Here is a 14,349-nt window from a genome sequence, read left to right as displayed (position 1 = left end):
AAGGAAAAGAAAGCAAAAAGAAAGAGAAAAAGAAAGAGAAAAAGAAAAAGAAAAAAGAAAAGGAAAAGAAAGCAAAAAGAAAGAAAAGAAAAAGAAAAGGAAAAAGAAAAAAGAAAAAAGGAAGGGAAAGTGAAAATGAGATTGAATATTTTGGCATGTGGTGTAAAAGCTTCTTTAGAAAGATTTGGATAGTCACATATTTACTTTATATATATATATATATATATATATATATATAAAAATATGTGGCTAGGCAAGAAACAGCAGTTTCAGTTACCATGGTCAAGGGAAGGGCTTAATTAACAGGCTTCAGGCTCTGACTCGGGAGGTTTGGCAATTTGTACTAGGATGATTTAAGAGATTCCTGCCCCTAACCAGGCATTCTACCCAGAGGTTATCATCCTCTCATGAGCCACTGCACTTCACAGCCTGGTATATACCCCTGTGACCTGAAAGCTGCAGCAGTTTATATTAATATGGTGGGTTCTGACCTGTGGTGGTCGAGGAGGGGGCCTGCTTTCCCTTGCAGCACTTCTGATGCAGATGGTGATGGTGACCTCTGTAGAGCTGTGTTCAGTAATCTATATATTGCTCCCCATGACTGTCCAGTTTAAATTTCAAAGCCCTCATCGGGAAGCAGTTCAAAGGTAGTTGGAAGTGCACGTTCAGGCTCCTGTGGCATCAGCACAAGTTTCTAGATGAATGAGGAAAAAAAAAAAAAAAAAAAGACAGACCGTGGAGGTTCTTTTGCAAAAGACTTTCAAAGCCCTATCTGACTGACAATGTTCTGTGGCTCTTTGTTATGAGCAGCTTTGTAGCGCTGCTGTTGGTCAAAATTCCGTCTCCCAGGACTTCGCGCACGGTGCTGCAGTTCTCCACTCAGAAATTCTTTATTATTTTTTGGGGCTGACACCATGTCCAATATCCATCCTCCTTCCTGAACAGTCTCCCTGGGCTCTTCAAGTCAGGGTAACTGATGTGTTGAAGGCTATGGCACATTTGTATACCAAAATAGTCCCATCTTTCTCCCCTCTTTCACTCAACGGGGATTAGACTTTTTTGGGTTTAGTAGTTTTTGTAAAAAACGTAGGAAGTGTTTCTGGCTTGCTTTGAGTGTTGTTGGTGTTCACCTCCATCCTGATCCTTCCAAAGACCCAGTCAGTCCTGCCCACAAATGTCTCACCGATGCATCTGGTCCGTGGAGGGACCACGGCAGGTTGTGGTCAGCAGTCCAGCAGGTAACTAGAGATTGATCAATGTTCCAGCAATAATGCATGAGTCAACGGAGTCACAGCAGGCTCCTGTCAGATGCAGTGTAATGCAGGGATTTGGAACTCATTGGAGAAGAGAAAGTGGATTTTTCTATTCTAGTGGCACCGCCTTTCTCATACTAATTTCTCACAGTCTTGATGAGGCAGATATTTCTATGCTTGTTAATAATTAATAGGCCAGAATCAATGCTTTGATTTAAACATCTTCAGTAATAACATGCAAAGTAGGATTTTGGTCTCAAACGCATCAAAACTCCAGCTGCTAACGACTAGCCACTAAAAAAACTTCCTCACATGACTTACTTTCTTCATGTGTAGGCAATTTTGCCTGAAGTTGACTTGAATAAGAATAAAATAGACGAGTTAGTTAGCCTAAGCCTGATCTCTCCTGTCCTTAATAAAAGTGAAAAGTAAAAGCATATTGGGTAATAACACCAGCTGACAGGGGTAAAATTTCAGAAGGTCTGTGACACTAGCCCAGGAAACAAGATTTTCATCAGGTACCTAAATGTGGAGATAGGCTCCTGATGCGTTTCTGAAAATCCCACCAGGACCTTGGCTGAATATTTAAGAGCCTGGACACTTGCCAAACCTGGCCTGGAACATCCTTCCTCCCTCAGTCCCTCCACATTTCCAGGCGTTCTTCTAGTTACTTTAGATCCCAAACTCTCACCAGTTTACCCACTAGCTGAATATACAAAGTCTGAGAATTTTGCCACTTTATTTACATACCTAAGGAAAAATGACTCTTCCATTTCCAGTATTCCAGTGGCAACACATTTGTTACAAGGTACTGTAAAGAAGATAGGACATCTTACCTGCCTCAGTGAATACAATGGCTTGGGTGAGCAACGGCAGTGGGGCTTAAACCAAACCAGTCACATCTCTCCAGTCACAGCCTTGAGCAGTTTGTGGCTGCAAGCATAGGTGTAGGACTACTCATTTGCTGTGAGTTATATATGTTCTCAAGTCCTTTGTCAGGTAAAAACATACATGGTCACATTTAAGGTTTTTTGAAGGTTTGCAGCTTGTAGAAGTTTCTGTATTTAAGTAAATTTAAATGGCATCTCTTTAATTTCAAGAGCTTTATTTGAGTGTGAAAATCCCTCATATATCTTGCACAACTGTACAAATAACACTTATGTCCATTTTAGGCATAAACATGGTTATCATCACACTGGGTGCTATCAAAGATTTTATTTACAAAACAATTACTAAAATGCCTGATGTCATATTTCCATTTATTTATTTCTTACCCATAGGGTAATAGGTCCACCATAATTGCTTGGTGCATTTTATAATACAGAAGAAAAAGCTATGTTAATAAAATCTAACAAAAACTCACAAATAGCTACAAATCTGACAGAAAATGTCTAAGAAAAATTCTCCCCAAAATACAATACATTCTTCCACACATACACAGTACAGAATAAGTTCAAAGGCACAGCTTTGAATTTTGCTTTTGTAGAAGGATATAGAATTATCACCACGTGAAGGAATTGAGAGAACAGTTTCATACCTGTCAATAGGTAATTAAACGAATAATCATGTTTGCATTGTCATTTTCTTTACATAATTGCTTCATATCATCATATTTAACATATGTGGCTCTGAATCCAAAATCTTCCCAGTCCCCAAGTCCCTTCTTAACCTTGTCATTACTGACCAGAGAAGTTAGATTTTTCCAGATTGTGCAAACTTAACACAAATACATATATAATAAGAACAATAGTCAACTTAAGGCAGTGTATAATTCAATGCTACATGTCTTTTCTTCTCTTTTGTAAAGATCAAACTTACTGGATCAACAGAAAGGTGCATCAATACACAAAGTTAGGTGTAAACTGAAACCTACAACACCACATGTCTTTCAAGGAGCCAGACAGAGTAATTGATATGAACAAGTGATGACTTGGCAGAATGGTTTTTAAGCAATGCATTAAGAGCTTAAAAGAAGAACAGATGACAGAGTTTTGCTAAGGGTGCATTTCCTGTCTTTAACTCAAATTATAAATAGATCCCATTCCAGCACTTTTTTTTGTAAGACTCATTAACATTTGTCAATAAGAGAGGGGGGCAAAAATGGCTCACTCAAACTGACATCACACAGGGTTGGCCCACATGCCAGAATTAAAAAAGGCACAGATTGGCCCAAAAAGTGGTCTAGAACAGCACAAAAATCTTTTTCAGCTACAGGAACATTCAGTCATACTGGTCTGCAATCTGCCCATGTTATGAACTACGTTTATCTGCCCAGGATCTTTTCCATCTTCACCTCCCTTGAAGAACGTCCATGAAAAGTCCCACATAACATGAAGTTTTTATAACTCTTTTAATTACATGGGCTTAGCTGATACGAGTCATTTTCATTTAGCCCAACCTGTGGTGGCTTCCCCATTGATGTAGGCAAAGCCGGGAAAGTGTTGCATGTGCTCATATTCAGAATTTCTGCGCGTAGTCAAGGGGGTGTACATGTCACTAGAATTTCCGTATCTTGTGGAGTGCATGGATGGGCTCGTGTAGCAGGAGTTCGCAGCCGGGACCTCCGGCCAGCGAGGAGTCACTGGTGTGGGGTGCAGCCTTGGAGTACTGCTCATCAAACAGGGCTCCATTCTTGATGTTGGGCTGTTGAAAGGGTACTACAATAAAACCAAAAATAAAGAAATTATCTACCACATACTTAATTTTAAAATTAGGGCTGGTGGTATCAGAATTCCGTGTTTAACAAAACCAAAATCATATGAATTATTAGCAGCCCTCCAACAACGAGGTAACATACTGAAGGTGGAATATCACATAACTAGTGCTTGCAGTGAAACCGAAGTGTCAGGGAAAGCCTTGCAAAGCAGTCACTGCATTTAAATATTGAATTAATTTATCAAAGAGCTAGGTACTGACAGGTTTATCGGGGAGCAGAAAAATAAAGTGAATTAATCCATTCTCTTTCTCACAGCTTTTACTTGGAAACTTGCAATTCAGTAAAAAACAGAGTATGAAATGTCCCGACTCCAGCTCACTCAACTAAGTTTTGAGGGAGAAGAGCAAAAGGATCTTTATTACTGGAAAGGTGCCTTCCTTTTTAAGTGTTCACAAGCCATCCTGCCAGTTTCTGCAGAAAAAATATTATGGTCTGGCCTCAGACCGAGCAGCTAATTGGAGAACTTATGAAAAGAGGCAGGCAGAAGAAGAATCTCTCTATTCCCCAGCTGTTCACAGTGACAGTTGGAAATTAGTAATCAAAGAAGTTCAACAAATGCCTCCCACTAAGGAGAAGATGCGCTGAGGATAGGATAGGCAGGAAAACAGAGAACAGCTTTTGCCCTCTCTAGCCACAGGCTGCCCAGCAACAGAAAGTAAACTGTGCTTATGAGTGTTTGCTTAACGTCTATTTTATCTTATTGCCTATCTTACAGGAGCAGATCATCTGCATGCTCTGGCTAAGAAATGGCTCTCCCTGTTTTGCCCTCTTATTATCCATCTGCATCGCAGAGATGGTTAGGATCCCTGTTCCCCTTGACCAGCCACGTATCTTCAGAGCTTCTACATTTTACACATGTATACTTTTTCTACAAAAAGCATCATAATTTAGAATTTCATTATCTTGGGTTGTTTGAAGCTGTGGTATCTCCTTAACTAGAAAGCTGTCACTAAAGTAGGACTATCACCTCTTCTGATGCTTACAAACCTTGCAAGCTGCATGCCAAAACTTTATATGGCTGAGGACTGTAAAACCCCTCCCCCGTATTTTGGAGGTTCATGGAGAGAAGAGCTGCCATGGTTGTTCCTAGGAGGGAGATGGCAGCGATTCCCAAAAGGTCTCATTACATTACTCCACTGCCGGATGGGGCTGGGGTTAATCAGTTGCATAAGTGGGTCCCCAAGGCAATTACAGCAATGTCTCCATGAGGAGTTTCTGCTGCCTCCCTTCAGACCGCAGCCAGGAAGGCAGCCCTGCCTTGGCAAACATATTCAAACAGTTCACAAGCCTCAGGCAGCTCAAAAGCCGCACGCTGGCCGCTCCTAATTAGAGAGGAGAAAGAGAAGACTATTTTTGATCAACATACTGCAGTTAGTGATGTAGCATATTCCACTGTGTCCTGAAGAGACAGGCCAGTTAGCAGATGAGAGGGAAAACATCAAAGCTGTACGATGTGTTATTTAGCATATACTTCTCATTGCCACAGAGACTGGATTTACCTGTGCCATCAGCTGCTGAAACTGGCTGGTAAATGGTAGCATCATACTGGAACATCAACACTTCAGCTGGTACTGCTAATACAGCCAGAGAAAGGCTTTTCAGTAGGAAAACTCAGCAGAGCTTAGGCACTGACCACAGAAAGCCTTATATTCCTTTGCAAAAGAATCAAGTTTTCAGACTTCTTGGCTTTCCAGAAGCTTTTGCTGAAGATAAGAGCTGCCAGTGCCCAGCAACAATGAAACTCAAGCTCTGATATTTTAAATGAGGTGATTTGAGTTTAGGATTATGGTTCTCTCCTTTAACTTATTAATTAAGGACAGGGCACTCTGCCAAAAAAACAGCCAACCTGCAGTTATTCTAAGTAAACATAAGAGGTTCCAGAAAAAGTTGAACAATTTTCATATTTTCAATGTTTGGGAGACTAGCTAATAGATTTAGGATGCTGCTTTCCTGATCTGCACTGGCAATACACAAAAGTCATTTTCATGCTAGTGCCAGCTGACTGCCTTTGCCTGAACATCTTCATGAACAAAGTTTTTGCCATAATGAATACAGAGGAAACAAGTTGTCTTGTGATTCGCTATAGCTTCAGAGTTGAATTCATCTCACCTAAATTTAGTTATCAAAAAGTCAGGCATCTAGTAAAAGTAAGTCATCTCTGCTCTGTCTACAGCCACCAGAAGAATTTACCAAACCTTGAGATGAATATTTAAGACAGAAGGTGAGCAGTCCTCAGAAGATGACTCTTTTCTTCCTCCTGCTACATGATGTAATCCATTAGTTAAGTTGGCTCAAGTTAAATAAAAGTCCCTTTTCCATAGTTGTCAGATGCATAACTTGTTTTTCCTGGCTGATCTCAAATGTCCCACTAATGTCTGTGTACAAAAAGCTTTGAGATGGTAGGAGTCAGGACCAGGATGGATCATTGGGAAAAAAACACACCACACAAATAATACATTTTTAACTTTCTGTCTTCTGTATATTACCTGTGGAGCCGCAAGATGTGAGCCAAGCTAGAAACATTCTTCTTTGTCTTGAGTAGTGTTTTACTTGATACCAGTTACCATGGCCTTTGCCTTAACTACCAACTGATCTATACCTGAAGTCACTGTAGATTCTTGTATTAAAGAATACACTTACACAAGATTAATCTAGACTTTTGCGATAATACACCAATGATTATCTCTTGTCTTATGCCCAATGCAATAATTGATCTATTCTGTTGTTAACCATAACAGAATCCTTTGCCATCCTGACCCAGTGCAATTTTCCATTGAGGCTGTGAAACTGAGATTGTGACTTCTATAACAGGGGAATTACTTGCCGTCATACCCCTTACAAATGCCAAGAGAAAGCCCCGGCTTCAGCCAGGATAATTTGCTGCTTGATAATTTGTAGACTGCAAAACTTAAATCTATAAGCAAGAGGAATGAAACAAACTCTGGGAATATTGTGGTGGGTCTCCTGGTTGTACATGGCATTATGTGGGGAATCCACATCATGCCTTTTAGGTAGTTTGGAACCACAAAACCTGTGCCGTTGGGGGAATGAAACCTTGGCTCCCAGAATGAACTTCAGGATGCACTGAAAAGGAAAGATAGTCCTCCTCCTATCTGCAGTCAAGAGGCCATGCTAAGGCTTACTAAGAAGGCAGGCTAATGGCTGTGCATGAGGAGACAGGATACAGTGTGCTGCTTTTCCTTTTCATCAAGCGCACCCGATGCAGCTGTGTTTATGAATGTGTCATGAATGTAAAAAGAGTAATTGCTTGAAAATAACATGGACTCTAAATATCTAGTATTTTACAATAAATTCTGTTATGACTGAATGCAAGATGGAAAGTTTTGTAATGGTAGGTCAGCTAATCGCAAATGAGTCAGTGACTTCTTTTTCCCTACAGTGAAGAGACTATTGAAAGACAATATTTTTAAAGTACTCATTGGCCCCTGCCTGACTATTAACTCACCCAATGAAGCATCTATTCAGCCTTGTTGGAGTGTCCAAAGCATAGCCATCTGGGCGGATGCCTGCCCATGCTGCCTGAATCACCTTTCACACTCTACATCCGGTTTAATGAAGAGTGCTTAAGCATGCTGAACTCAAAACACTGGGGCCTAGTGATCTTTGCCAGATATAAAAGCGACATTTGTTGGAGGGCTCTTGACAGGAAATTACCATTTTCTGGGTTAACTCACACTTGCTGCTACTGCTGCCATCAGACCTAGACAAGAAGCCCTTTAAGTCTAGGAGACTTTGAGCAGATTATTGTTAAGGCCTTGCCCAAAAAAGTGAAATTAATTCAATTTCTTTTAGTATTATTTTAGAAAATACAATGGTAAATATGTCCTCCCATGAAGTGAAGACTGAGTTCCTGCAGCGTGAGCATGGAGAATAATCTCTTTATTCTTATCCTCAACTCACTGACGGATTATGCATGGAGGTGAAAGGTGTCTCTGTCCAAACAGCAAAATATTTTCCTTATGAATGTGGCTCTGACTTTACATTGCATTAGCTCACAGTTTTGCAGAGTGCTTTAAGTTATTGTTGTACATTAGCCACTATGTTAGGACTTGCAAATAACTCATACCAGAAATTACAGCAATTGTGAAGAACTGGCTATAAATTAACTTCATAAAAATATGCTTAAAATCTCAAAAAATGACATAATCAAAACTATGGATTGATTGCATCTTTATGACTCTTAATTTGATCCTTTCCTCCACAAATTGAAGCTTATTGAATATTAGTCTGTCAAATAGGTTGGGTGAAACTTTCCGGTCAATCTAAGTGCTTTTGGTACTTTTGGGAGTGGCATTTGGACCCTTATGAAAATGCTATTTGTAATTATTTAAAAAGAAGTTAAGACATCTGTTTCCTGTTGCATTCAATACAAAATTACTTCAATTACATTCTAACAATCTCCAGTCCGTTATGAAGCCATACAGTTAGGAACAATGATTCTTGTTGCATGGGTGGGATTTGGACAGTATTTTTTTTCTTTCTGTCATTACTAGCTGTTTGATGACAGAGTGGTTATTGGGAAGGGCATATTATTCTTACTGCTTATACTGTATATGTGCTCGGGGGACAAGAACTATTCCCCTTCCTTTTTTTGCGACGTAGATGGGCCAGAACAACTTGAATGGACACTAAAGCTTGAGCTCTGTCTGGAAGAGGATTTCTTTGGCTCCCCCACTGTAACAAAAACCAGTTACTACTTTCTTCCAGTACTGCCCTTAGGTAAATCCTGCTGTAGAGGCATATGAAGGGAAGTGAAGCTACGGTTGGGTAGAATTGTGGCATGCAACACTGAACAGAGAAACTAAGTGGTGCTGCAACTCATACGACATTTCTGGGAAGTTATGTGAGATGACCACAGTGCTCAGAGCAGTTTAGGAGAGTCAGAGTACAAACACTGCTTAAAGCTCCTTTAACTATGGCCTCAATATTGTGCCTCTGAAAGGTGCAGACCCAACCTACCGCTTAACAGCAGATTGTACTACTGCAGTGTTTTCCAGGCTGGTTTGTTCTGTCCAAACCATGGAAGTCAACTATGCTCTTCATAAACCAAATCAGACAACAACAAAACAGCAGCACAGGCACTTGCTGTTACAAATGTGCTCCCCTCCCAGTCCTAGAAGTTGATTAGTGCCTCTTGGGGACAGAGCCCCAGTTTGGGAACAGCTGACCCTGGCCATGTTCCTGACTGCAACAAGAGATAGCTTAAAAGCAGCAAAAAAATGCTTGTCTTTAAGGTGGGAACTGCATCTCAAGGAACAAAAAGGGAAAGACTGCTATGCCACTTCTGTGGCTCTCTGCTAAAGTACCTCCACCTGAGATACACCATTTGGAGGTGGTTACTCCATCTTGGAAAAGCAAAGGAAGAAAAGGTAAAATAAGGCTGTATGCAGTGAAGGATCTAGGAGTGCTTCCCAAGTCTAAGTGGCTGACCTGGCAGCTTCTTGACTGAATCCCTCCTTCCTAGTCTGAGATCAGGTTTGCGCAGAAAGGCTGGAGGAGAGCTGCAGCTCCTGCAGGTTCCCTGCTCAGCACAATTGGGAGAACTGGATGTCTGTGTGCCCACCAGACTACAACTGCCCTGCAGTGCACCTGCAGTCCTTAGATAACTCCTGTGTGCAGAGCATCCATCACAGGAGAAACTAAACAGATGATAACTCCTAAGTCTGGAAAAGAGATGACAGGAAGGAAGTGGGAGGAATGACGCAGATCTATGCCTCAAATGGCAAGAGCAGATAAATAGGGAATGAATATTCCCCATTCCTCATCACCGAAAAAACATAGGGCACCCAATGCAATTATGCGATAGCAGGCTTAAAATTAACAAGAGAATATGTTTCATACAACCCACCCTTAAGAAGTCTATATGTACAAAAAAAGCTCGAAGAGCAAAAAAGCTCAAAGACAGGGTAAGGGACAGCGGTTTGCTACAAAATACAAAAGTCCAGGTACTGCTTCTTACTGAGGATGTCCCTAGGTCAGCTCTTGCCAAACACAGCATGGCTATGCTGGTGAAAGGACCACTCTCTACCTAAACTATTTCTAAGACTTTTCTTCCACGTGTTTGTTTCTGGCCATTGCTGGAGGCAGAACCTGGACAAATGGACCTGCAATATTATTCTCTGCAGCCATGCATTAGAGTACTTACACAGACATTGTATGTTTGCCATTTTTTGTACTGCATATACAGTGTTGCACATTCATATGTGCACCTTTATATGTTACCAGATATATTACAATATGAAAATATATACTGCTGCAGATTTCTCTAATTACTCTTCCTACTAAAAGTGTTATCCTTGTGATTTACAAAGAAAAATTACTGCAGCATGAATTACTTTGTGTTTAAGGAAGAGGTGGAATGACGGGAATTGAAATATTTATGGATAGCCTGAAAGAGGATCAAGACCTGTCCAACCAGGGTGAAACTTGCAGACAAAAGCTGTGATCAAAAGCCAGTCAAGCGGATTAGGTGGTGACATTGTGAAGGGGTTACCTTTGAAGGGGGTACCTCTGCTAAACTTGACAAAGGTTGATAGGAATGCTCAGAGGCTTTTAGGCAGAGTTGTCTGTTTTCTACCCTGGCATCTGGTACCTGAAACTGCAGAGGCAGAGAACTGACGAAAAATAAATTCACTATAGATGTGTTTATGTACACACATTACACAGTCCCCTTCTGAATGATGCTGGAGTAGCATCGTAGGATTGTATGCACTTCTGCGCTACGGCTTAGAGAATTAGGTAGTAACAAATCAATCTGCAGATCATTTTTCTTTTTTTGTGTGCCAGGCTCCTGGCCAGTAAGCCAAGTCAAGAAATGAGCAATCAGGCCTGGAGTTACAAGGAAGCAACTGTTCTGAGAACTATTCACAGATGCTGATGAAAGAAAAAAAAAAAATTCGGATTAAGACCAAGGTTTGAACAGACTGTGCCTGTCAACAAAAAGACTCGTAGCCATCAGTGGGAATTAAGTCAGCCTATACTGCCAGAAGGAGCCAGTTTTAGGCTTATGCTGCATCTGCAGATATTACTTCAGCAGAACATTTACTCCTCTATAAAGTTTTTTACAAGCCTCCTCCTCCATTTTTTTGCCTTCTTGTCCATCTGAGAGTCACTGATCTTTCTGAAACTATGAGCTACTTATCAAAATTTCTATTTAGCCTGAAGTCGCAAGACATCACATTCCTCTGTGGGCCAAGGTAAGCTCCAAGACTGTCTCAGAGATGGGAGATAACAATAACCTCGAGGGCTCTCACCAGTCTGTTATGGGATGGGGTGTGAATGAGCATGCAGCTGTGACAAATGGTGCTTCAGCAGTATCAGCCTTAGCAACTACCGCTGTCTCATTTCTTCTAACACCGGGGGATTCAAATTATCCAGAAGCCTCTCACTAACATGGACTTGCCGCTGGTCAGGTGAGATATGCTTGGCATAAGGACCCCCACCTGCACTTTTCAAGAGCTGGGCATAGTACAAGATCTACAGCTGTGTGACTTCTTCCCCAGCACAGCCCCACTGCAAGGATTCCAATGACAAAACCACAGCAGACATCCTAAAATTAATGCAATGCAACCATCATTGTATTGTCAAGTTGGGATCAACATGTTACATGTTGGCAAATACAATTTAAAGGGTCACTCATTCCCTTCCCCTTTCCCAGCTGTTCAGTTCCCCGCTTCCACAAAATAAAAGTTATTCCCTCCACCCCCTTTGCTCCAGTTCCACTTTTTTTGTTTCTGAAATGATCTGAAATGATCCATCTTTAGTTCTGCTAAACAAACAAACAAACAAAAAATCAAGCAGAACTCTCTGTTTTTCTTTAGGTACATTGCTCTGGGATGGAAAATAGCCACAAAATAACAGACTTGATAAAACCTGGACTATGTTGCTCTCTTCCACATGAAGAGGTTAGTGTTCTTTGAGACCAAAAAAGTAATTTATAGGTGCAGCCTAAACCCCACCTCTTTTACATGTTGCCTGTTTCGGCTCAGACCCCTGCCTGGGACAAGGACTCTCTCTGATTCCGTGTCTGTAGAGGAGAACTTACACCACCACCACCACCACCCCCCCCCCCCCCCCCGTTTTTTTCTTAGGAGTTAATCCCAAGACATGATCCTGAAGAGCATGATAGAATATTAGCCAAAGTTGAGCCAGAGTTCTATATTTGGACTGAATGTAGATTATAACAAAGAGTTCTTTTAAAGAGTTATGGTCAATGCCTCCTCTTCTCGACTGATTGTATCACCACAGCCATACACATTGCATCTCCTCTGGTTTCAGTATAGTGGCAGCTATTTATATATTCATTGCAAATTTGGCATCCTGTATTTTGATTTTGCAATGTCATGAGTCCTACTGCAATTCCTTGCACCATGTTCCTCTTAGAAAGTCCACTAGAAAAAAGAGTAGTTCCCTAAGATCTTATTAGGCTTTGCAGGCAACAGTACATTATGAACTTTTGTTGGTTAAAAGTAGCTAAGAAAGGATCTATCATCAGGGCAGGCATTTTACAGAAGCTCACTTAACTTTGAAAAGAATGTCAGCAAATTCCATATTAAAATGGTTCAAGACTTTTAGATTATTTTTAAAAGCATGTTTTCAGTTTGTAGCTTCTTTCAATACAGAATGAGCACATTGATAGGGTTTTGTTAGCTGCATCCTGCTGTGAGATTCCATCTCATTTTACAAGAAACATGAGAAAGAACATGCTAAATACAAGTTGAAATCATTTTACTCTGAAGTGTGATCATTAAAGTGCAGCTGTTCGTCATGTGTGTTCAGGACAGTTCAAGGGCTAGCAAGAGAGGAAGAAATGATCTAACATCTGCACTTGAAGAGACAGCCTGTTACAGTATAAAAAATACTTTCATTATTTTAATGTTTGTTACTATTTCCATATAACATGTTAACCAGTACATGAGTAAACGACAAATGTATTGATCTGGCTTTGCTTCATTTATTTCTTGCTTAACTTAGTCCGTCTATGTCAGTGTGACAAAGAGAGTTGTCAGAAGGTAGAAAGAAACTCCTTGTGCAGGTAATAGTGTTTCTAAACAGTAAGAGCCTAATTCTCCATTTCTCATACAGTTTCATGACCTTACAGACCATTTCAGAACCAGCACTCATGCGTTTTCTACAGTAAAGGATAAGAGAGAGTAAAGAAAATTGGTGAGCCAATTTTAAGTCAGCCCTCCTACAGTGGCACGACTTTTGAACTGTAGTCAAATATCATCTTCCCACTTAATCTGTGCTGATTTCTACTGCCTCAGTTTTGTGAACTGAAATAGTCCTGAAATAGTTACTGACATAATTTCTCAGCATTACAATAGGAGACTATGGCATACAGATTAAACAGAACCTCTTTGCAATGGCATCCTGAAGCTCTTCAAACTGTATTCAGAACCCACATTTTTTGCAAATTCCTAAACATATGTATTCTCAAAAGCAGATGCCCCAGAAGAATTCACTATAGTCTCTGCATCTTCTTTCAACAGCATAAAACCACTTATTTCTTGTTAGGAATCTGTTCCTGTTCCCAACCCATAGAGACATACAACTAATTATATTCATTTTTGTTTACTCCTTAACACAGAAACACTTTCTGTGATCCAGACTGCTGGATTTTAGAGTTTAGTACAATCTAAAGCTACCTCTGATAAAAGAATCCGCACCAGAATGAAAAGATATCTAGGTAATATTAGAAAAGAAAAAAATTAGGGACCATCAATGACTACACTGATGACAGCTTATTGATTCAGACAGCTAATATGCTGATAAGAAATCTACAAGCACAACTTTACTTAAAATGCTATAGCAAGCATTGTCAAGTAGTAAATCCAACTTACCTGCGAAGAGCTTCTGTGGTAAGCTGAGTAGTGAAGTGGTCCAGAAATAGCAGTATCATGTGGTAAGGATGGATACTGACTCTGCATTGGATGGGGATGCTGGTTGCTATAGCTACCATAGTTGTAACTTCCTGTGTATCTAAAATACAATTAAAAACACTACTTAGTATGCATAATAACTGTATTGTCACTAATAATTCTATAACCTTTGAGACATACATTTGCACTTTTTTGCATAGGAGAATGATATTTTAAACAACCTTTTAAAAAAGATATTTCCCAGCTCATCTGGGAAGCAGATGCCATTTAGTGAAATGATGTGTTCAGCACAACAACAAATAGAGAGACTCAGCATGTTTCTCTGACTAGTTTTAAATTGCAGACTCATTTGTGCACTTTCCAAGGAGAAAGTGTCTTTCCCTATTATTTTATTGCCATGTTCCTAGTAAATTGCTATCCAGGCTGAGGAAGTATGCTAAGATTTGTCTTAAAGAACTACGCTGTGGAGTTCAGGTAT

General features: G+C 40.3%; 1 protein-coding gene across 1 annotated transcript in view; it reads right to left on the bottom strand.

The window, feature by feature from the left end:
• Positions 1-3,637: 3,637 nt before the first annotated feature.
• RFX4 (regulatory factor X4) overlaps positions 3,638-14,349 on the bottom strand; it is a 96,152-nt gene continuing 85,440 nt past the window's right edge. Inside the window, exons 17-18 of the mRNA XM_049822304.1 lie at positions 13,833-13,971; positions 3,638-3,910 (exon numbers count right to left, since the gene is read on the bottom strand). Coding sequence (XP_049678261.1) covers positions 3,638-3,910; positions 13,833-13,971 — 412 coding nt within the window. The remainder of the gene's footprint in view (positions 3,911-13,832; positions 13,972-14,349) is intronic.

Source organism: Accipiter gentilis, chromosome 18, assembly GCF_929443795.1.
Source record: "Accipiter gentilis chromosome 18, bAccGen1.1, whole genome shotgun sequence".
NCBI lineage: Eukaryota > Metazoa > Chordata > Aves > Accipitriformes > Accipitridae > Astur > Astur gentilis.
The sequence above is the reverse complement of the archived record's forward strand: the minus strand, read 5'-3'. Positions and strand labels throughout refer to the sequence as shown.